Genomic DNA, 25,611 nt, shown 5'->3' with positions numbered 1-25,611 from the left:
TAATTCAGCTAGTATTCCATATGATTTGACAAAAAATATCGACTGGATTAAATACCAAAGTAGAATCTCTAGTATTTTGAATTCAATGGAAGAGCTCCCTCCACTTGAAGAATATGACTTCCTCGTTTGTTCGATTCTGGAGGCCGCAGAACAATCCCAAACTAAACGCTTTCCTGGGCCAACGACTAACAGAAGGCCTCCCAACCCCTGGTGGGACAAAGAGTGCTCAGAGGCTAAACTCGCAAAACAAAATGCTTGCAAGACGTTTCTAAAACGGGGAGGAGGAACTCCTCAGAATTTTGAAAAACTTATGGTTTTAGAAACCAAGTACAAGAGCATACTTCGAGCCAAAAAATGTAGCTATTGGAGACATCTTGTCGAAGGTTTGTCAAGAGAAACCTCAATGAGCACTCTTTGGAATACGGCCAGACGAATGAGGAATCGTAACGTGGGCAATGAGAGTGATGAATACTCGAACCGATGGATATTTGACTTTGCTAGGAAAGTTTGCCCAGATTCTGTTCCTACGCAGAGCATTATACGGGAATCTCCTCCAAATAATGGTTTTATTAATAACCCATTTTCAATGATGGAATTTTCTATAGCACTCTTGTCTTGTAACAATAACGCCCCTGGGTTGGACAGAATTAAATTCAACTTGGTGAAGAATCTGCCCGACCTCGCAAAAAGACGTTTGTTGGAATTGTTCAACAAGTTTCTTGAGCAAAATATTGTTCCACCTGACTGGAGACAAGTGAAAGTTATCGCCATTCAAAAGCCGGGGAAACCAGCTTCCAATCACAACTCATATAGACCCATTGCGATGTTGTCCTGCATCAGAAAATTGTTCGAAAAAATTATTCTACGACGTCTCGACACTTGGGTCGAGACGAACGGTTTGTTGTCAGATACTCAGTTTGGCTTCCGTAGAAATAAAGGGACGAATGATTGCCTTGCATTACTTTCGTCTGACATCCAAATTGCCTTCGCTCAAAAGCAACAAATGGCATCTGTATTTTTAGACATTAAAGGAGCATTTGATTCAGTTTCCATTGTTGTTCTTTCAGACAAGCTCCACCAACATGGACTTCCAGCGGTTATAAATAATTATTTGCACAACCTTTTGTCAGAGAAGTGCATGTATTTTTCACATGGCGATTTGGCAACATTCAGAATTAGCTACATGGGTCTCCCGCAAGGCTCATGCCTCAGTCCGCTCCTCTATAATTTTTACGTGAATGACATTGACAGCTGTCTAGTAACCACATGTACACTAAGACAATTGGCAGATGATGGCGTGGTTTCAGTTACTGGGCCCAAAGCTATTGATCTGCATAAACCATTGCAAGATACCTTAGATAACTTGTCCGTTTGGGCTGTTCATCTTGGTATCGAATTCTCTGCGGAGAAAACAGAGTTAGTCGTCTTTTCAAGAAAGCATGATCCCGCGCAGCTTCAGCTCCATATGATGGGAAGAATGATCCAACAGGTTTTAACTTTTAAATACCTCGGGGTGTGGTTCGATTCCAAATGCACGTGGGGAGGACACATTAGGTATCTGATAACGAAATGCCAACAAAGAGTAAATTTTCTTCGAACAATAACAGGATCTTGGTGGGGTTCTCATCCGCAAGATCTAATAAAATTGTATCAAACAACGATACTTTCAGTGATGGAATATGGATGCGTTTGTTTTCGTTCCGCTGCAAACTCTCATATTATCAAACTTGAGCGAATTCAGTACCGTTGTTTGCGAATTGCCTTAGGCTGCATGCATTCGACACATACAATGAGTCTTGAAGTTCTGGCGGGAGTTCTTCCATTAAAAGATCGATTTTGGGAGCTTTCATCACGCCTGCTAATAAGATGTGAGGTGCTGAATCCCATGGTAATTAATAATTTCGAACGACTAGTCGAGCTTCGATCTCAAATAAAATTTATGACAGTATATTTTAACCATATGTCACAGGAAATCAACCCTTCAAGATATATTCCTATCCGTGTCAGCATCCTAAGTGCCCCTGACTCAACTTTATTTTTCGATACATCCATGCAGCGTGAAGTGCGTGGAATCCCGGATCATCTACGCTCGACGGAAATCCCAAAAATATTTTCAAGTAAGTTCAGGCATATTGACTCTGAGAAAATGTTTTATACGGACGGATCGCGAATTGAAGAAGCGACAGGGTTTGGTATGTTCAACAATAATGTTTCGGCCTCATTTAGGCTTCAAGAACCTGCATCTGTTTATATAGCAGAGCTAGCAGCAGTTCATTATAGTTTGAGTGTAATCGTCACATTATCTCCAAACCATTATTTCCTCTTCACAGATAGTCTGAGTGCAATTGAAGCCATTCGCTCAAACGCTGCTGGCAAAAATGAACCGTTTTTCCTGGGCAAAATAAAACAGTGCCTGAACGACATATTGAACAATAATTATCTAATCACTATAGTCTGGGTCCCGGCTCATTGCTCCATTCCTGGCAATGAAAGAGCCGATATTTTAGCCAAACGTGTTGCTATTGAGGGTGAAATTTATGAGCGACCGATTGCTTTCAACGAATTCTATAGCTCGTCTCGCCAAAGAACACTTGCCAGCTGGCAAGCATCTTGGGATAGAGATGATCTGGGTCGGTGGATGCACTCAATTATTCCGAAAATATCGACAAAGGCATGGTTCAGGGGACTGGATGTGAGTAGGGATTTCATTCGTGTGATGTCCAGACTCATGTCCAATCACTACACGTTAGATGCACATCTCCTTCGAATTGGGCTCTCTGAGACTAATCATTGTGCTTGCGGAGAAGGTTATCGGGATATTGATCATGTCGTTTGGACATGCGTGGAGTATCGTGATGTCAGATCTCAACTAATAAATTCTTTGCGTACCCAAGGTAGACTATCCAATATCCCAGTTCGAGACATTCTTGCTTGTCGTGACCTTTCATACATGAAACTTATTTATCATTTCATAAAGAAAATTGGAGTTTCAATTTAATAAAGGCCCCTTTTAAGACTTAGTTCTGATCCCAGCTGCGTCCATGAGTTCAACCAATAGCTAAATTAGAATAAAAATTATGTAATGATACAAACAAACTCGAAACAGTTTATGAAATTATCAACAAAATGTCTGAAAATAACAGCTTATTTTATAATTTATAGAAGTTAATCGTTTGGTTCAAATAATATTTTCGAGTAGAATTCATAATTAATGACGAGTTACCTAAGCTGATATTTAAGCTATAAGAGAATATGTTTTAATAAATTCAAAACGTTGTGACTATGTTAGAATTAAATTAGGATAAGAATATTATGTAAAAGTGATGCTACGGCGAAGAAAAACTTATGTAAACTGCCTTAAGAAATAAACGTATTTATGGAAAAAAAAAAAACAAAAAATAATTTTCATAAATCATGGAGACTTTCGCAAAATCCGCATTTATTTCAAGGCGATTAGTTATAATTCTTATTTTTATCCTTACATTCACGATAAAAATAAATGCGCATAAAGTTTTTACGTTCGGAAAAGGTCTCAAACTCGTAATTAAAATATAATATATTCTTACTGATTGCATTCAAAGTAGACATGACACGCATAGTCAAGAAAAATATCATCAAAACGACAGTTTATTCATAGCGGAATTCATTCCATCCAAATAAATTTAATGTAGATCGTAAAGCTGGTTTCAAAAATTTCTTGAATTTGGAGTTTGAAAGCAGGTTTATGCTGATTCTTCATTTTGATTTATAAACCTTATGAAGAATGGTCCACTTTGCAGGAACATGCTCTTATAGAGGTTTTCAGTAGGTTTTCGTGGAGTTTAATGTTTTATTGCAAGATTTATTATGTAGCATTGAAGACAGCTACAAGTATTTAATAATATTAAAAATGTTACTTGGGAGTAGATCTACTTCTGGTTAAGTTTTTTCTGTAACCGGACTCCACACGGCTGGTCCTGTCCGAAGAAAGATAATTGGTACTATAAAACTCCTAGTGGACATTGTATTAGATGCAATCTGACATGTAGGTTTATCTAATTCATTGCAATTTTCGTCTTGAGTCATAACATAAGCAGAAAAAAACCTACTAAACAGCAAAATGTGAACTGCAACAAAAGTTAATATCCACAATACAGAAAACAACATCGGTTAAATCAGCTAATCAACATCTGTGATAGCTATAAAAAAAAAGTTCAGCTTAATTACAGTTTACAAACAAAACGAACTTCCATGCGTATAAAAGCAAGGCAAACTTCACTCGCGATCTTATTTTAATAAGGAAAGTTAAGCTACGATATTGAATTAGCATTCTCATAGCAGAATCAGTGGAATGGAGAAAAACTTTCCAGTTTGGCTCGCGCTATTCGCACTGCTTGTATTGCATCCAGTAGTAAGTGTAGCTAGTGCAGTGTTCAATCTATATTATTTTCAATTGTATTCTCGTTCCAGAACGCACAGATACGCTCCCGAAGCGAGGTTTTCGCAGATGTTATCGAATATCTCACGATAGTAACGGATGACATCTTCAAATATAATCCGACATGGCCCGAGGAACTGAAAACCGATTTGCAACAGATTGTAGCGGGCGTAAACACGTGGAAAGATTCGGCTACCTTGGATTCTGCCCAGCAACAACCGAGCTTTTTACTGCATCGCTAGCCCGCTGATAATAGAATAAAAAATCCAACACTTTGTTAAAAAGTAAATTTATTCAATGTCTATGGACTATGTTCACATATCCAGAATGTCATCCAACCACTGTTGAATGTCTTCTTTCGTCTCAGGTTTCGCAGCGGCCCCTTTATCTCCGTCGTTCGCTACATTTTGGACCACTGTGTCAGCCCTAATAGGAACAGATTCCTCGATCGCAGATGCATCTTCTATTTTCACCTCATTCAATCGCTCCGTAATTGCGTTAGCTTCGGTGCGACTTGCGGTGACATCAGGATTGTTTCTTTGCACCTGTGGCAGTGCCCAAGGTCCTATTAGACAAGGTGAAGGTCGCGGGGGTCGTTCCTTTATAGGGGTGACATTTTCCTGTGCCGATTGGGGAGGAACGGCATCTGTTCCAATAAGGCACTTGGCAGGCCGTTGTTTTGTATTTTTGTCAGACATTTGTTTACTTGCTTCGAGATTACTGCAAAGTTGTTTGTATTTAGTTTTTTCGAGCTCTGCTTTCAGTTTCATAGAGTTGATTTCTTGCTCGCTAAAAATATCCGCTGGATATCCGTTTCTTTCGTGGAAAGGTATTGTGGCAAAACCAGCATTCAAATGTTTCGTGTCAATCTTAAAGTAGTTCCCGTATTGCTGGTTTGATTTGCCACTGATGATCGCTGGTTCGGCCGCTTCACTAACCCAGTGTTTTTCAGTACTCAGGAAAAAGTGTCCACTCACCGAATGAGGAACGTGTAGCAAATTTTCAAAATCAGCGGCTTTCGACTGTTCGTTTTCCGAATCAGAAGACAATTCTTGCTGGCTGTTCCAGTTTGGTTCTATCGTTCGTTTCGAATATCGATCGTCATAAACATACAGCGGATCAGTTGGAGGAACAGTTTTAACATTCACCTCTTTCTGATGAGACTGCCTTTTATTTCCCGACTTTCCGGGAGGAGGTTTCTTGAAGCGTTTGTCTAAACGTCGTTTATCCTACAACGGTACAAATAATACTAGCTATTTCGCGTTTGAATTGAAGCAAAATGTAATGAGTCACCTTTCCAATACTTTTATCCATGTCAATGTGTAAACTGATTCATAAACACCTGTTTATACTATCAACAAACAAAGAAACGTTTCACCATCGACCGTATAACAAAACAGAACACATTAATTACAGCCGTACGCAAGTAACAAAAACATTCGGCATGTCCAATTTCAAAGCCTAAACCAGACCCTGTCAGCTTGGAGCGAAGTCAATCTTCAGTTCAACAACGCCATCGCACGGCACTAATTCAACATATCATGTCAATTGTATGGGTGCGCAACCCTGCTATTTTGGCGCGCACGAATTTGACATTTTTCTCCCATACTTCTATGCATAAGATTCGATGCGGGCTCGTCTGGGGGCGACATGCTCGCAAAAAAGGATGTTGCCAATGATTTGTTCGGGAAATGTAAGAGCTGGATATCTTGTTAATATGATGTCTTTGCCTAAACGTTGAGTCAATTCTGTTGACAATGCTGACAATTCTGCAGTGAATTCGCTTCAGGTCGAAAGTAGCAAGAGTAAACAAATCGAGTTATACACCAAAGAAAATAAACTTAATAATTTCATAAGTCGTGACTTATGAACCAGCACAATTTTGATTTCATTGAAGACTTATGCATTTAGTAAGCACGCATATGAACTTTATAAGCATGACTTATGAAATTCTTAAAACACAGTTTATGAATAGTCAAACCATAAAAATGGAAAACGAAGACACCGTTGTTTTGTTCAAAACTTTGTGCAAAGCGCACCATGTGAAGCGTGCAAAACACTTTTTCATAATTCGAAATTACAATTGATCCCACATTCTCGAAATGACGGAATGCGTAATGAATTCTTACTCGACTGCATGATTTTTCAGTGCTCGATCGGTTCAGTGCTAGAATTTTCGCCTGAGTTGGCTGCTCGATCAACCTGATTGACAGTGACATTATAAATGTCATTGAATATTCGCTCATTTTATGAATGCGTTAGTGTAAAATTTAGGCAACTTAAGCCATTTCATTACACTCCAGCTAGAGGAATGGATGATGCTGACTAAGGTAGGCCGTTTTGTTAATTTCCAGCGAATTTCAACAGTGTATGTTGGAATTCTAAGAAGAATTGGTTATTTACTAGTTCTATATATCCGAAAAACATGAAGATTGCAATGTGTATAATCAGTTATGTAATGTTTTCATTTAAAAATAAACTGAAAGTCAGCACGAAAACGTGCAAAATCGGGAAAGAAGAAGAAGAAGACAAATTGACAATTCAGTCCGCATCTTCTCACTCAATTCCGACTGATTTCCGAATCAACCGGTTGTAGGCGAAATTCATTCGGAATCGGTTGTTGCACTGGAGTTGGAATTGATTCGGAATTCATTATGATTTCCACATGAAATTCCGAATGAAAATTTCTCGCCGATTCGGAATTGATTCGGAATCCATTCGGATCTGATAATGTGGGATAGCAGATGAAGCAGTGCAGATGAAGAACTAAATTCGTTAGCTTCAAAATATCCCGTTCTTTCAGAAATTGTTTGGAATTGGATTGCGGATTGAAAGAAAAGAAATGTAAGTCTCTATTAATTATTTTATTTCATCATAGTAACACCTTGTTTATGCATGACAGAGCAATTAGAAAATATTGCGTTTGTGGAGGAAGATAACATCCAGAAATTGGAAGTTTTTGTTAAACATAAGTCTACCTAACGAACTTCATAAGTATGGTTTATGGAATCCATAAGTAGGTCAATGAAAACTTTTTTCTGAAGATCATAAGATTGACTTATGATTTCCATTTAAATTAAAGGTTGTTCCACTTTTCAAACCGAACATAAAGGGATTTTATTCAAGATAACCAAGAATTTTTACAGTAAAATAAAATTTCTAATTTGGTTGAACCATCTGCAAGAAGTAAACCATTTGTGTCATCATATGAACAGTTTTTTTTTTTTGTAATAAAATTTTTATTCATGCCTTTTTGCGTAAAAGCTTTACGTGGCCGATTGGCTTACATTTTTGTTACTTAAATTTTGTTTGCAGTTGGATCTCGTTGTCACCCTTTTTCTAGGGGGAGATGAGTTTCATTTCCATCCAATGAAGATCGGGGGTCACTTCGTCCGCGGCTTATCTCATCATCCATTGCTTCATCGTCGGTGTTGTGTGTGATTTCCGTTTTCTTTTCGTTGTCCTTGTTGATCGTAGTCTTGGGCTCGTTGAGAGTTGCTGTAGAACAAACGTACGTCATTTAGAATACCGGGGAAAAAGTTCTTCCACTTTTCTTTTTCGATAGAGAGAATCTCTCCGTATTGGGACATAGTTTTGCGAATATAAGAATCGGTGACGATTGAGGGAAGATCATGCACACGTACTTCTATAGCACTGTCTTCCATATATACTGGAATGTTGTACTTAGTGTTCTCATGCTCCACATAGTGCACATTGTTATTGTCTTTTGCGAATTGAATTGCATCCAACTCTTTATAAAACTGGAGGTAAACAACATTATTCGTCTTATTGCATTGAAGTAAATGCACACGTTTAATGTCAAGATGCATTTGCTCCTTAAGTAAACCTTCAAGTTCTCGTATCGAAGGTCGAATTTTGCATTGCCTGAAGTCGTTTGGTTCACTCATTTCGAGATCGTTTTATTGTTCACTACACAATACTGTACTTGGATTCTTCTGTCCCGAACTTAAGCGGTTTTTTTTATATCGACTGACTTAGATGAGATGTGAAAGCGAACTGATATGAACAATTGTTTTGCATTCGGATGGGCCTTAGTAGAATTTGTTGTACAAAATGTGCCAAGGGGGTCCCAAATCTTAAAACAAAGTAGCTGCTCTCGAAAGTTATGCATTTTTCCATCTTTCTTCCCAGTCACGAACACCATTCCGGAATAAAGTTTATGACCGCTTTCTCTGTGTGTGGGAGAGAAATATCGTTCTGCATAATGACTTACTCATATCTTGTAGAGCGATTAGGTTTTGCAGCTAATGTCGATGGCAAGTTTGACTATTTTCTCAAATGCTTGGATATTATATTCTCAAAATATATATATATATATATATATATATATATATATATATATATATATATATATATATATATATATATATATATATATATATATATATATATATATATATATATATATATATATATATATATATATATATATATATATATATATATATATATATATATATATATATATATATATATATATATATATATATATATATATATATATATATCGGCTCGGTTTTTTTTGTCCTTATCAAAATTTACCCTGTACAAGAATGGACAGAACCTTATCGTGAATATCTCTTGATGTAATTAACTAGCTATCGGAAATATGATCAGTAATTTGTGATTTAATTTTCAACAGTGTGAGATGACCATACATAACTATGTTAAAAGACAAAATTTTTGGAAATAATGAGGAAAATTCATCAAGTTTGTTTGCTTTTTTTCGCCCTCGGACGACGGTTTTGAGGTAGTCAGGCACATATCAGATCCGATTATCTACTGGATGAGAATAAAAGGAAAAGTTTGATTGAAAATTGTTTATTTTTCTATTGTGCAGACAGAACTGGATGTCAAGGCCAGATTCTACCACCAACATTAGTAAGAACAAACCAAGTATAAAGCGTGAAACGCTCAGGTCGTTTTCTCATTTGGACTTTGGTCGTCAGGAGGAGCAGTCGGCAATGAAAGCACAAAAGATTTTGGTGCAACGCCTCAAATGTTCACGTCACAGAGCCAGCTTCCATACATAGAAGATCGATCATGTCATCCTGCTGCTGGTCGTTTGCATTGGAGCAAAATACAACGATAAATGGACAATGGGGAACATTATTGCAAAATCAGCCCTTCTTATGGCTCCAAATGTTTTCTAAAGAACTATAAAGATTGCTTCTTTGCATATCGGAAATTAAAACCATCAGTGTAGTGCAAATATAGGATAATTTTATTAGCTTTGTGCAATTTTCGCAGTGCAAAATTCGCAACAGTGTTTAATATCATAGAGGATAACACAGTTTGGCCATTTTGAATGCCAAAAATTAATCCCATACGGCATTTTGATAATGTTTTTCACTGAAATATTCAAATCCGAAATGAAATAATCGACATCAAAATTCTGTATGTTCCCGTAGAAAAATAAACCGTTGATTTTACAGCATAAACAATTGTTTCATAATTAGAGCTATGGGTTACAATACATTTTATTGTATCTTGACCAAATTTTTTTCATTTCCAACGATTCAGTATATTGTTACTACGATTCTACAAATGAATTTATTGTACACGTGGTGTTTCAAACAATATGCAAACTGTACATTTGATTGTTTTCCAAGAAAACATGAATGAGAAAATTTTATGATTTGAATTGTTACGATTCTTAACAACCTACACATTCTATTGTAACAAGCATGTTCACAATTAATTGAATAGTGTATAAACAATACATTAAAAATTTTTTCAATTGTCAAAGCAAAATTGTGGAAGGAAGCAAATCGTATTGTTTTACTACAATATTTTTTATTCGGGTTACTATTAAGAACAATAGTAGTATATCCAAGAGTATATCCAAAGAATGATGCGAGATTTTACTTCACTATACTGTATATGGAACATTTTTCATCCAGTTGTAGCACAGACTAACAGACATGACAGTATGAGTAAATTCTTATAAAAAATCATTTTTCGTGATGCACTAGCTCCACCTATATTGTACTGCGCGAACTATTTACTATCGGTACACCCCTTGTGTTACGAAAAAGTTTTTTTACTAGTTGGTTTCCCCTCGTTTGTCAACACCGATCAGCTGCTTGCAGGGTTGCCTGATTTTATCGAAATATTTGATAATGAATCGTCACAATAAATTATTGGATTACGTTGATAATATATTTAACTTTTTCGCGATGTTGGAAGGTAACCATTTATTTGACTCAACGTTGTTCATCTAGACTATTTTTATTGTGTTGGTAGTTTTCACCAGAAATTAGGTGGCGGCAGACCAGAAGCAAGTAAATATTGTAACAAAACGGGTTCGATTTTGTCTTGCGTTGGAGGATGAGAAATAGGCACAATTATGTATATAGTTTTGGCAATATGTATTAAATCTGTATCCTGCATGACATTCGCATGGACGTATACAAATCAATACATTACAGGTAATTCTGTATGAATGGCAACTCTGTTGGTAAATAAAAAAATAAACACAGTCTAGATGACAGACATGATGTTTTTGATAGGGTAACGTGGCGCCATCATGACACATGTGAGTACTGTCCCAAATAAAGGAATATTCGAAATGACCGTTAAAATGATTGAAGAATCTAATTTGAGTGTCCTGTCTGTTAGTCTGTGGTTGTAGTTTGTAGTAGAACTTTCTGCTGATTTGCTATATAAAATGGTTATTTTCAGAACCACCATTATTTTATCATAAAGAACTGTACTGGTTATTTCGTAATGTTTAATCCGAATGTTTAATGTAACTAATCTGTACTTTAGTTTAGGCGTATTGTTTCAAATTATAGTAGTCAAAAAGGGGAATGCTTGCACAATTCACACAATCGTTTAATTAATTGATATTCGTGTCAGTTTTATTCGTATTCATGTCAATTCGGTTATGTCTCTGACAGGCATGGCAAAAACACGGATCCGTTCTGCACGGTACTCACCATCACTCGTGAGCACACAACCAGGAGTATTGAATGCTACGCTTCGGTCCCCGTGTTGAAAAACACACACCGAACGCAGTAGAAAAAGCACCTGTAGCGGTGGTCGTGTAATTGTCAAACACCGGTGCTTGGATTTTCGGGCAGCACTGAAGTCGAGTGTTCCTGACTTCGGCAAAAACCGAAGCCGAGTGTTTCCGATTTTGCCATATACATTGCTTGAACTATAAGCACAGACTAACAGACAGGACACTCAAATTAGATTCTTCAATCATTTTAACGGTCATTTCGAATATTCCTTTAGTTGGGACAGTACTCGCATATGGCATGATGGCGCCATGTTACCCTATCAAAACATCCTGTCTGTCATCTAGACTGTGCTTATTTTTTTCATTTACCAACAGAGTTGCCATTCATACAGAATTACCTGTAGTGTATTGATTTGTATACGTCCATGTGAATTTCATTCAGGATACAGATTTAATACACATTGCCAAAACTATATACAGAATTGTGCCTACTTCTCATCATTCAACGCAATACAAAATCGAACCCGTTTTGATACAATATCTACTTACTTCTGGTCTGCCACCACTTAATTTCGGGTGAAAATTGCCAACACAATCAAAAATAGTCTAGATGAACAACGTTGAGAAAAATAAATGGTTACCTTCCAACATCGCTAAAAATGTTAAATATATCATTATCAACGTAATCCAATCATTTATTGTGACGATTCATTTTCAAATATTATAATGAAATCAGGCATCCCTGTAAGCAGCTGATCGGTGTTGACAAACGAGGGGGAACCAACTAGTAAAAAAAACTTTTACATAAAACAAGGGGTGTACCGATAGTAAATAGTTCGCGCAGTACAATATAGGTGGAACTAGTGCATCACGAAAAATTATTTTATAAGAATTTACTCATACTGTCATGTCTGTTAGTCTGTGCTATAAGCACCTATAGCGCCACGGTATGAAGAAAAATGCGTTTGAATGATTAATTCGTTTTTCATCAATACGCGTCGGATTGAATTCAATTGATTGACAATCAACCAACGCATAGGTGCTCTTTGGTGCCTTCGCGAAATTGAAAACACTCGGCTCCGGTGTTTAACGAAACTGAAAACACGCGGTTTCGGTGTATGCCGAAGCTTGAAACACCAGTGCCGAAAATAAAATAGCGCCACGAGCACCGTGGCTTCGGATACTGCGTTTCGTGTTTCTCTTTGGGTACTGGCACCCAATGGCATTCTCAATACACGCGGCGGCGGTGGTTATATGAAGCACGCAGTGCAGTGCAGTGTTTGGACATGCCTGGTCTCTGACATTACACACCCGTACTTTTTCATTCACGGTCGGGTAAAGATCGAGTACGGGGACAAGAAATTTGCTTATTCAACCATCTCTACTTCACAGACATTACAAAGCTCAGCTTATTGACCGGTTTGTAACAAGTAAAAAAATTATCCTCGTGTAGGATGTAGAGTTGGGACCAAATAATATATTTTTTATATATTCGACAATCTAATAGTAATTAAACCGAACGTGTAGATGTAATCCAAGAATCTGAATAGGTCCGTACTATTCTTAAATTCAATATACACGAGAAGCAATGAATGTAACTTTCACAATTAAGTATGTGTATTATGGGTAACAATGTATTTCTGCTTTATTTGGTAAGACAAAATAAGTGTTATGTTCCTTAGAAGATAGAGCTAAAACACATAAACATAACAGAACATACCAGAACAAATGTGGTTACCACAACACAAAAGATTTTTATATAATTTGAATTATGCCAGTTGCCATTCCTAATTATGCGGGATCTCCACAGTAAATAACAGTTAAAATCTTTCGCGAAATGGTTAACATCCGCATAAACGAATTCCATAAACTATCTATACTAGATGTCGTCAAAAGTTCAAAATACGGTTTGGACTATACATGGAATAGTTTATTACGCTGATCAAATGGTACTTTGACATGCGGCAAAGATATCATATTAACAAGATATCCAGCTCTCACATTTCCCGAACAAATCATTGGCAACTTTTTTTTTGCGAACATGGCAACCTCAGGCGAGTCCGCATCGAATCTCGTACATAGAAGTAGGGGAGAGAAATGTCAAATTCGTGCGCACCAAAATAGCAGCACTGCGCACCCATACAATTGACATGATATGTTGAATGTGATGTCGTGCGATGGCGTTGCTGAACTGAAGAATGATTTCGTTCCAAGCTGACAGGGTCTGCATGCGGGCAACCTGAATAATTTTAAAAATTCTGTCTGCGTGTGAGTATGAAATGTATCTCAAAAGTGAGTACTTTTCATTGAGTGTGTGAAAACCAAACCCATTATTTGCCCCTTTTTTCAACGACTTCTTTGAAACGTCAAACAGTCCAACATCAACAACAGCGATGTCAGATCTACGGAAATCTCCGTAGATCTACGGATTCGAACATTTTCTACGGATCTACGGATCCGTAGACAAAATCTACGGAAATTTGATTTTTTTCTACGGAAATCTACGGAAATTACAATTAATCAACGGAGAACTACGGAAACTAGTTTTGTCTGGCGAGCAAAATAAGCTTTTCACCTTGAGAGCTTCCGAGAAAAATGCCAATCTACGGAAATGACACTACTACTATCTGGCATCGCTGATCAACAATTCCACATTATTTTCTATTAATTTCACAACCAAATTTAATCGTCAGGCACGTTTTGTTCTTAGTTCTAAAGTTTCGAAATTGCGCCAACTAATAACAATTCTCGAGTAAACTATGTCCACCACTGGTAGCTTTACCTGCCTGAATTGCAGTGTTCGTTTCCAGAATGCTGAAATGCAACGGGAACATTACAAGACCGACTGGCACAGGTACAATCTGAAGCGGAAAATAGCGGAACTGCCTCCGGTAAGCATAGAGGAATTTGAAAAGCGCATTATCCAACAGAAAAGTGCCGATGCGGCAGCTCTCGAGGATCAGTCTCTGTATTGTAAGGCGTGCAAGAAATTGTTCAAATCGAAAAAAACGCACGACAACCATTTGGACAGCCGAAAGCACAAAGACAATCTGAAGGCTTTTCTTGAGCAGCAACCGGAAGCAAAGGACCAAGATGTTTCCGTTAAATCATCTCGCTCTTGCAAAACCACTGCATCGGACCAGCAGCAACCGATGGATGAAGATGTTGAGGAAGTTGACTCCGACCAGTGGGACAAAGAATGGGACAATCCGATTGAGAACAATGATTGCTTGTTCTGTTTACACCACAGTGAGGACATAATCAAGAACATCAAACACATGAGCGTATCGCATTCATTTTTCATCCCGGACGCTGAATACTGCATTGACGTTGAAGGTTTACTTTCTTATTTGGCGGAGAAAATCTGCAAGGACTTCATCTGCATCTGGTGCAATGAAAAAGGAAGGACGTTCTATTCGTTGGATGCCGTCAGGAACCATATGGTTGAAAAAGGTCATTGCAAGATGCTACATGAAGGAGCCGCATTAGCTGAGTATGTTGATTATTATGATTACAGTACCAGCTATCCGGATCACGTAAGATTTTTTAGGAGAATTGTTAGAATACGAATTAGATTTGTTTTATTTTTATAGAATGAAGAAATGGACATTGACGCAGAAATTGAAACACCGCAAGTCCTGGATGGAGATGACTTCCAAATGGTACTACCGTCGGGAGCGGTGATTGGTCACCGCTCATTGCTTCGGTATTACAAGCAACGTTTGAATCCGAACCGTGCTTTGGTAGTTAAGAAATCTACCCAACGCCTGCACAAGGTACTGGCCGAGTATCGTGCCCTCGGGTGGACCTCCACACAGCAAGAAGCAGCAGCTCGCAATGCCCGGGATATGCATGTAATGAAAAGACAGCAAGCCAAGCTAGTGCAGCAAGTCGGTGTGAAGGCCAACAAACTACAGAAGCACTTCCGTGTGCAAGTGAATTTCTAAATGTAGTCACATTTCTTATTGTATCTAGCTAATATCGACCCGTTATCATTATAAATAAATCGTTAATGCTTGAACATGATCGATTAAGCGCGTGGTTGTTTTTATTTTGACGCATGTTGAATATCTGTCTAATTTCTTCATTAGGGATCTTCGCGAAAGTTTTGTACTTACATACTATTCGGTATCAATACTCACCACTGACACTGAATAGCGAACAACAAGCCAAAAAGCAAAGACATCATATTAACAAGATATCCAGCTCTCACATTTCCCGAACAAATCATTGGTAACATCCTTTTTTGCGAGCATGTCGCCCCCAGGCGAGCCCGTATCGAATCTTATACATAGAAGTAGGGGAGAAAAATGTCAAATTCGTGCGCGCCAAAATAGCAGGGTTGCGCACCCATACAATTGACATGATATGTTGAATGTGATGCCGTGCGATGGCGTTGCTGAACTGAAGATTGACTTCGCTCCAAGCTGACAGGGTCTGCAAAAAGGTAGATTGTAACCGATTTTGACAGTTGTATATATAACAGTTCGGCTGAAAAGTTCGTATCGTTTCATAAAAACACACATTTTTTTGCCAAAATTCGTTTTTATTATTCAACATAATTGCCATCAGAGGCGATACAGCGATTATAGCGATCTTCCAACTTTTCGATACCATTTTTGTAGTACGTTTTGTCCTTTGCCTTAAAATAGGCCTCAGTTTCAGCGTTTACCTCTTCATTGCTTCTAAATTTTTTACCAGCGAGCATTCTCTTGAGGTCTGAGAACAGGAAAAAGTCACTGGGGGCCAAATCTGGAGAATACGGTGGATAAGGGAGCAATTCGAAGCCCAATTCTTTCAATTTCAGCATGCACACTCAAAACCGATTCTTGAGCTCGGCATAATGAAATGCCGAATTATATCGGCAACACTTAATTTTACTGACTATTCAGTAATTAACATGCTCTTTTCCGAAAATCGGTAAAGTTCTATGCTGATATCTCGGTAAAGCAAATTCTTTTGCTGAAGTTTGTGAAAATATACTGAACGTGTCAGTAAACAACAAATATACCGAGATCAGCAAAACCGTTTGCCGAGATTTCGAACAGCGACTTAGCTTTTACTGAAACTCGGTGAGACACTTGTCATCTAATGTTTCCTTTCGATTTTCCAAGCATCACGTCGCCATTGCTCGTGGAACTGGAAAACATCTAAATTGGATGAAGGAAAAAAGATTTGTATATTTTGTTAAAAGATAAGTAAAATCGAAAACTATCTAATTTGCATATATATTTATATTCGCTTATTTTCAGGTAGAGGCGTGAGGAGCACTAGAAACAATTGTCTTTAGCCGTGATGTTTTCTTTTGGTGTTTGCGCTTTTTTAGTTTGCTGAATTGAAATGAACATCAATAAAATATTCCTTTCACCTACATTAGCTTTTGTGATATTAATTTCATGCAAAAATAAAAAAATATCTTTCCTTTTTTCGATTACTGATGACACGGTAATTCATGATTCCATCCTAATAACTTTTGCCGAGCTGACAGCAAAACTTCTGCTGTCAAGTTCGGCAATAATTAACAGTTGACAAATTTTGGATTGCCGAGATTCTCAGTAATTATACATTTTGCCGAGACGATTACCGAGCACTCGGCTGTGCAAATCTAGGCATTTTTTTGCCGAGATTCAGCAAGAAATTTTAAGTGTGTACGAATTGTTGCTTCGGCCGGTGCAGAGTCTGGATAACACTCATCAAGCCATTTTTTGGTATCGGCGGCACTTTTTTTCATCAAAAAGTAGTGTTTCATCAACACACGAAATTCCTTTTTTCCATTATTTTCACAATAACAAAAGCAGCTGTCAAATTTATACACGTATCTTTTGAAGGTTGGTACTAACTGAAAATGGTATGGATTTAATTCTAGTGGCGCCCTCTCATAGAAACGATACGAACTTTTCAGCCGATTACCGATCAACATTCGGTAATTAAATTGATTACCGATCGCTCGATAATTGCTGAACTATCAAACAACTACCGTAAACTGTAAACCAAATGGATTTAACTGATTGTTCGGTAATTTTTTTGTTTGTTTGTTTTCCTTTTTACCTGGATTAAAATTTTGGACTTTCGGATTTCAAAAAACAACACAAATTCACGAAAACGAAACGAAATTCCAACCTGTTGTGGCTATGGTTTTATACCACGAAAAAAAAGGTTAAATGCTCCGACTAACCGGAATTATGAGCGCCTTCCAAAACATTGCACAATCCGTCGAGTCCACCAGAAATTACCCTCGAACAATATGTGTAGGCAGCAAGTGGACAAGTCATACAAAATTATTTTCTGTCTATAAGTAAACAAAAAGCTTTTAGTGGTCTTAATGTTTTAAAACCTTTAGCACTTGTATCTCAATCCATTGGATGAACTCTTCAAGATTATTTTCGTTTGGTTAATAAAAAGACATTTACTGAAAATTTGACTGTTTGACCTTTGAAACTGTTTGACTGTTAGTTTCACGACAATCAGTTTTCACAGAAGTTCGGTTATTGGAAGATAATTTTACCATACGGACAGTATGGTTTTTACCGTATTCGGCGACTATTCAGATTAACCGTATGAATTGTAGATCTATTTACAAAATTCTGTAATGAAAATTTACGTAAAACTGATCGTCTAGTAAAAATTTGCATAATCATTGTAAAATAAAACTCATCTAACGAAATATCGGTCATTCCTGTAGATTACCGGAATTTCTCGTCAAAAATATTACCGAACAAAACGAATAAATCTTAGTGTGTAGGTGAGTCTATTCCGTATTGGCTGAGTTTATTTGTTCGAGTTTGAGTCCACGAGATTTCTTAAGCAGCCAGAAAGGTCAGGCGGAACTTGCTATGTACTTTCAAGTTCTCAAAAGTTCCACGTGTATTTTCAAGAAGCAAGAAAGTGAATGTACACACTGAGAAAATTTCCTAGAATTAGGTAATTTTTAGCCGAATTTCCAACAGCTGAACGTTCGGTAATTAAATTGATTACCGATCGTTCGGTAGTAAAAATTTTGTTGTATTGTTAAACAACTACCGTGAACTGTAAAAAATTGGATCTAACGAATGGTTCGGTAATTTTTTGTTTTGGTAAAAATTCTGGATTTGCAGATTTTCAGATTAAAAAAAAACAACAGATTTTCTACATGCGATTAGGTTTTCTCAGATCACAGAAACGAGTGAAGAAAATTTGAACCAGCCGTGGCACCGGTTTTATTGCACTTTAATAAAAAAGTGTCTAGAAAAAATGCAACTTAATTTCCCGATTGACCGGAATAACCCACATTATCAGATCCGAATGGATTCCGAATCGGCGAGAAATTTTCATTCGGAATTCCATGGAGAAATCATGTGTAATTCCGAATCAATTCCAACTCCAGTGCAACAACCGATTCCGAATGAATTTCGCCTACAACCGGTTGATTCGAAAATCTGTCGGAATTGAGTGAGAAGATGCGGACCGAATTGTCAATTAGTCTTCTTCTTCTTCTTTCCCGATTTTGCACGTTTTCGTGCTGATTTTCAGTTTATTTTTAAATGAAAACATTACATAACTGAATATACACATTTAAATCTTCATGTTTTTCGGAAATACAGAACTAGTAAATAACCAGTTCTTAGAATTCCAACATAAACTGTTGAAATTCACTGGAAAATAATAATACGGCCTACCTTAGTCAGCATCATCCATTTCGCTAGCTGGAGTTAATTCAAATGGTGTAAGTCACCTAACTTTTACACTAACACATTCGTAAAATGAGCGAAAATTCAATGACATTTATAATGTCACCAGAGATGCCAGATATTTTCAGAGAAAATCTGCATTACCCTGTATGAAAAATCTGTATTTATCTGTATTCACTAATAGAATGAGATTTCTGCAATGAAATGACGTTGAACGCTATCTCAACAGATTATGGTTATAGAATGAGAGTTTCAATTAGCATTTAATTTTCATATCTTCGTAGTTCACAAAAATATGTAAAGACGAAATTTAATATGAATGTTTTTTCAATCACAATTTAATTTCAATTCCATCTACTTTTCTAGATTTAAAAGTTGACTGAATATGCAACTTCTAGTCAGGTCATACAACTCTCAGGCTGCAGACAGAATAAAGCGATAAATTTGCTTAGCTTTCCCTCTGACAATTAATTTTCTGTAAGTACATTACTCGCTTGGGTCAGTACCAAGTTTGGCTCTGCTTTCTCGTGCTCACTCTGTCTGCGGCCTTAGCCTAACAATAAAGCTTCAAATTGTAATATAAATATTTTTTTGGTTTGATCATCAAACATATGCACACAAATTTTTACTTTAATTTGTGATTTGTCCGTTGAATCATAAACTTTCATCTCGTCACTGCAATCAAATACCAAAGCTAGCTCAGACGAAAACAGTTTAATTTTTCTTTATTACTTCTTGTGAAATCTGTATAAATCTGTATCAAATTTAGGGAATCTGTATAAAATCTGTATTCTGTATTAGATCTGTATGAGGATGTAAAAATCTGTATAATAATACAGATAAATATGTATAAATGGCATCTCTGAATGTCACTGTCAACCGGGTTGATCGAGCAGCCAATTCAGGCGAAAATTAAAGCACTGAACCGATCGAGCCGATCATGCAGTCGAGTAAGAATTCATTGCGCATTCCGTCATTTCGATAATGTGGGAACCCACATTATCAGATCCGAATGGATTCCGAATCAATTCCGAATCGACAAAAAATTTCCATTCGGAATTCCATGTGGAAATCATGGTGAATTCCGAATCAATTCCAACTCCAGTGCAACAACCGATTCCGAATGAATTTCGCCTACAACCGGTTGATTCGGAAATCTGTCGGAATTGAGTCAGAAGATGCGGACTGAATTGTCCATTCGTCTTCTTTTCCGATTTTTCACGTGCTGATTTTCATTTTATTTTTAAATGAAAACATTGTATAACTGAATATACAAATTTAAATCTTCATGTTTTTCTGATATACAGAACTGGGAAATAACCAGTTCTTCTTAGAATCATCCAAGTGTCTGAAGTGTAGTGAAATGGCTTAAGTCCCCTCAATTTTTCACTAACACATTCATAAAATGAGCGAATATTCAATGACATTTATAATGTCACTGTCAATCAGGTTGATCGAGTAGCCAACTCTTGCGAAAATTCTAGCGCTGAACCGATCGAGCACTAAAAATTCATGCAGTCGAGTAAGAATTTATTGCTCATTCCGTCATTTCGACAATGTGGGAATGCGCGCCTTCTGTCTACACGCAGAGAAAAATATTGTAAAAACAACCAAATTTGGGTTTCACCCAACGAATATTTTTGTTGAAATAGTGACAAAAGAAAATATGGTTTGATATTGCAAATATTGCTACTTAAAACTACAAAACATGATCGTTTAAATTTCTCGGTGGATTAGTTTGATAAAAATAACAAATATTTTACTTGTGCATTCCTGTCAATCTCTTGACAAACAATCTCACAGTAAATTCAATTTAAAAAAACAGTTTTAAATGAAACGAACTCTAGTTAAATTCAATGATTGTAACGCTTTAAATTCTCAAAACCTTTTACTTGAAATAAATTTCCTTGAAATTAGTTATTTCAACTTTGACACTTTTGATTGTTGAAACCATACATTTTTGTTTGTTTTTAAGAATTAAATGATTTCTATCAAACTTATTTACAAAGTAATTTTTGATACTACTTCTATTTGCTTTCAATTTTCTAATTCACATTTTTTTTTTAAATTTTGCATTTTTTCAAGACTTTTGGCCGTTTTGTCGCTACACGATCAAATTATTTACATACCACAATCAAGCTCAAATTTTTTAATTTTTCTAACATCCAACGATTCAGTGTTCCATCAGTTAAAATGAAGATCCCACATGAAATATTTTTTACAAAGAAAATGTGTTATGTAATGTTATGCAATTTTCAAAATATTCCCGATTATTGATACATACTAGAGATGGGCAATTCGTTCGCGAACGGTTCAAAAGAAATAGTTCTTGTGAAAGAATGAATGAGCAATAGTTCTTTTTTCGAGAACGGTAGTTCCTTAGTTAAAAGTGAATGGACCTTTGTTTTTGCTCGCATGACTTTTGATCGAGAACGGTATTTCTGTAATAAGAAAGTTTCATCTTGAAAGTTAAGTTCAAATTCATGGGACCGTTATATAATTGCTCACTTAATCGCTTAATCTAACAAAACTAAGTTCTCGTTTAGTCTTTGCACAAACAAATATGACTATGAAAAGAACGAACGAACGGCTCAGGAGAACTAATTCTTTCAAAAGAACTCTGCATCAGTAAACAGTTCTTTGAAATGAGCTGTTTTGCCCATCTCTAATACATACGCTTGAATTATTTAAAATCTCCTAGAAAATTGAAGAAATGTATGTAAACGTTACTTATAAAACTTATCCGCGGGAGATAAAAAAAAATGCCCTGGATTATTCTCGCGGAAAATATGCTCTTGTTTATTAGATATAAAACTGTTACGGTTCATTTAAACAATAAACTTAGTTATATCAGAACACAAATAAGATCATAGATAAATTGAATCTATTTCTTTCTTGAAATAAAGATTTTAAATTTTTAAACACTATATTCTAAGGAAAGAGACTCAATGAAACAGAAAGATTGTCACTTTTGTTACAAGTTTATTGACGAACGTCTTAGCTCAACTCTCCGTTGCGGCCGTGATGATCGTTGGGCGACTTGGTGGTTCCTGGCGACGATGAGCGGGGGGGGGGCACTAGCTTCGGAGGCGATGAATCAGCAACGGGGATCCAGATCCTGCAGCAACTTGGCCTATATGGAACGTAGGCCTGCATTTTGTGCACAACCCGGAAAGTGGTACCGTACACTATATTCACTAGCAGCAAACTTATCGATACTATTTATTGATCCCTTTGGATCCACTTTGAACTTATCGATGAAGGAATTCTGAAGCGGATTGATCCATTTGGATCGACTTCCACTAACTTTTTTTTTTAAACGCACTGTCACATTGGTTTGTGACCCGCTGCTACGATCTTCACTCTTCCGGGCTGGTAATATACTCGAGACTCCGCAATGGTTTTCCCGCGGGTTTTATAGGCTGGTTGTCCGGTTTCCATCGCATACCCACCGCCACCCTCAAAGCATGCCACCCCGCATATTATGTTGCGATGATGACGATGATGACGACGATGACAGTGTGCAGACAGATGACGGTTACAATAATTTATCGTTTTATTATGGTTGGTGTCATGAACTGTGTATTTGAATTTTAGTACTTCTATAAGTGTATTTTCTATTTTGTTTCCTTTTGCCGAAATAATCATAATTTATTAAATAAATTTGTATAAAGAAATATATGAACTTACGAATGTAAATAAATGAATAATATAAATAAATAAATAGTGTAAATAAATGAAAATGAATAAATAAATATATTGATAAATAAATAAATAAATAAATAAATAGAATAAATATTTGAACAAGACCCTACTTTTGACACCAACCTTTGCTATTAAGTAGAACTTAAACGTGACTCAAACATGTAAACACGGAGTATGAACGCGATTGACGTTTAAATTCTACTCAGACATTTACTGACAATGAAATAAACAAAAATATACAATATTTGAAAAATATATACAAGCTGGACTCAGTGACCAAAGGAACAACATTGTGACCAACGAATAACAGGTCACAGATACCGTCAATTCAACTTTGGTTGACATGTAATAGTTAGTTTATTCCATCAAAAAAATTATCGGGATCAAATAAATTTTTCGTTTGGTTAAACCAAAGCTTAGATTCAAGTCAAGCGGTGAACATTTTTAATATTTAAGGGAGAAATTGGTTCAAAACAATCATATTCTAGCATGAAGTGAACATAGATCTTATTAAAAATTCTAGTAACTGTTTTGCTATTTTAAACATGGTCCATTTCTCTGCGTGCACATAAACCAATGACTTCACGTATCCCCATTTATCGAAACAATAAACTTATAAAACCAATACACTGAAGAAGGATAACATTCCGAAATACGTATCTTTATTAGGTGTACAACTTTGCTTCCGCCATTTTTTCCAAAACTTAAAGCTTTATTGCGAAAAAGTGCTTACAGATGTATAATTCAAAGTATTGTCCGTCGCTAGCGACAACTTTCTCCCATCTTTCTGGAAATTTTCGGATCCCGGCTCGAAAAAAGGAGTCCTTTTTTGACGCTATCCATGAAGCAATCCTTTTTTCCAACTCTTCGAATGATTGAAAATGTTGATCTGTCAGGCCGTGTGCCATCGAACGGAATAGGTGGAAGTCAGAAGGGACGACATCTGGGGAATACGGCGGGAGGGGAAAGACTTCCCATTTCAGCGTTTCCAGGTACTTTTTGACCACTTTTGCGACGTGAGGCCGAGCATTGTCGTGTTGGAGGATGACTTTGCCATGTTGCTCTTGATACTGTGGCCGCTTTTCTTTTAGCGCGCGACTAAGGTGCATCAGTTGCGTTCGGTAGCGATCTCCTGTGATGGTTTCACCCGGTTTTAAGAGCTCGTAGTAAATTGTTATTTATCTTTGAAGGTTTTTTCTCTTCCACCATCATGTTTGTTTTCGACATCGAAATCACCATTTTTAAAACGTTGAAACCACTCCCGACACGTTCTTTTACTCAGAGCTGCATCACCGTAAGTTTCTGAAAGCATTCGATGCGTTTCAGTTGCATTTTTTTTCGAATTGTAACAGAAAAGTAAAACTTCCCGCAAATGGCGAGAATTGGGCACATAAACAGACATTTTCGAGCGTGAATAATACGAAAACAAGATGTCACTGAAACGGTGATGACAATTCGTTAGGTACTGTGCACACTCACTTTAAAGGCATTATCATCTATGTATTTTAACCAGCCTCAGCCGGTACAGCCACCTATCGGAAAACGGCGGAAGCAAAGTTGTACACCTGATAACGTTTGATACACTTTCGTGAAAATAGTGATTGCGAAAATAGTGACTTTGTGAGAGTGTAATGACGTGCCATAGTGGAATTAAACGGTACAACAACAGAACTATTAGAAATAATGTTGCCGTTGAGATGATCTTTCAATAAGTCGATTGTTTCGGCCGCAGTATGACAAGTGGCACCATCCTGTTGAAATCACATTTCGACCACATCTAACAGATCGGCTGAAAAGTTCGTATCGTTTTTATGAGAGGGCGCCACTAGAAATAAATCCATACCATTTTCAGTTAGTACCAACCTTCAAAAGATACGTGTATAAATTTGACAGCTGTCTGATTATTAGTTTGTGAGATATTGCATTTTGAGTGAAGCTACTTTTGTTATTGTGAAAAAAATGGAAAAAAAGGAATTTCGTGTGATGATGAAACACTACTTTTTGATGAAAAAAAGTGCCGCCGATACCAAAAAACGGCTTGATGAGTGTTATCCAGACTCTGCACCGGGCGAAGCAACAATTCGTAAGTGGTTTGCAAAATTTCGTACTGGTCATATGAGCACCGAAGACGATGAACGCAGTGGACGTCCAAAAGAGGCTGTAACCGATGAAAACGTGAAAAAAATCCACAAAATGATTTTCAATGACCGTAAGGTAAAGTTGATCGAGATAGCTGACACCCTAAAGATACCAAAGGAACGTGTTGGACATATTATTCACGAATATTTGGATATGAGAAAGCTTTGTGCAAAATGGGTGCCGCGTGAGCTCACAATCGATCAAAAACAACAACGAATTGATGATTGAAAACCATGCTGAAATTGAACGAATTGGGCTTCGAATTGCTCCCTCATCCACCGTATTCTCCAGATTTGGCCCCCAGTGACTTTTTCCTGTTCTCAGACCTCAAGATGCTCGCTGGTAAAAAATTTAGAAGCAATGAAGAGGTAATCGCTGAAACTGAGGCCTATTTTGAGGCAAAGGACAAATCGTACTACAAAAATGGTATCGAAAAGTTGGAAGATCGCTATAATCGCTGTATCGCCTCTGATGGCAATTATGTTGAATAATAAAAACGAATTTTGGCAAAAAATGTGTGTTTCTATTAAACGATACGAACATTTCAGCCGAACTGTTATATCTTGAAGATTTGTCGTTCTTCCTCATTTTTAAAGAAATAAGGACCGATGATTCTATCAGACCATAGACCGCATCAAACAGTACATTTATCAGGATGCATCGGTGATTCTTGAATGCCGTGTGGATTATCTTTG

General features: G+C 36.9%; 2 protein-coding genes across 2 annotated transcripts; one reads left to right on the top strand and one right to left on the bottom strand.

The window, feature by feature from the left end:
- Positions 1 to 4,690: 4,690 nt before the first annotated feature.
- LOC131432255 (uncharacterized) lies at positions 4,691 to 5,871 on the bottom strand. Its single transcript, XM_058598400.1, has 2 exons — positions 5,711 to 5,871; positions 4,691 to 5,646 (listed from the first exon to the last, which is right to left on the bottom strand). Exons 1-2 carry the CDS (start codon positions 5,729 to 5,731, stop codon positions 4,732 to 4,734), a joined length of 936 nt encoding a protein of 311 aa, XP_058454383.1. The 5' UTR covers positions 5,732 to 5,871; the 3' UTR covers positions 4,691 to 4,731.
- Positions 5,872 to 13,793: 7,922 nt separating this feature from the next.
- On the top strand, positions 13,794 to 15,439 carry LOC131431668 (cytoplasmic 60S subunit biogenesis factor ZNF622). Its single transcript, XM_058597513.1, has 2 exons — positions 13,794 to 14,941; positions 14,999 to 15,439. The coding sequence occupies exons 1-2, from the start codon at positions 14,165 to 14,167 to the stop codon at positions 15,350 to 15,352; spliced, it is 1,131 nt and encodes a 376-aa protein (XP_058453496.1). The 5' UTR covers positions 13,794 to 14,164; the 3' UTR covers positions 15,353 to 15,439.
- Positions 15,440 to 25,611: the final 10,172 nt, after the last annotated feature.

Source organism: Malaya genurostris, chromosome 2, assembly GCF_030247185.1.
Source record: "Malaya genurostris strain Urasoe2022 chromosome 2, Malgen_1.1, whole genome shotgun sequence".
Taxonomy (NCBI): domain Eukaryota; kingdom Metazoa; phylum Arthropoda; class Insecta; order Diptera; family Culicidae; genus Malaya; species Malaya genurostris.
Note: the sequence above shows the minus strand (reverse complement) of the source record. Positions and strands in the feature narration are given on the sequence as shown.

Coding starts and splice junctions, on each gene's coding strand:
- LOC131432255 (XM_058598400.1), bottom strand. CDS start 5,731: ATGGATAAAAGTATTGGAAAG. Junction 5,647..5,710: donor TGGATAAAAGTATTGGAAAG/GTGACTCATTAC, acceptor GTACCGTTGTAG/GATAAACGACGTTTAGACAA.
- LOC131431668 (XM_058597513.1), top strand. CDS start 14,165: ATGTCCACCACTGGTAGCTTTACCTGCCTGAATTGCAGTGTTCGTTTC. Junction 14,942..14,998: donor GTACCAGCTATCCGGATCAC/GTAAGATTTTTT, acceptor TTATTTTTATAG/AATGAAGAAATGGACATTGA.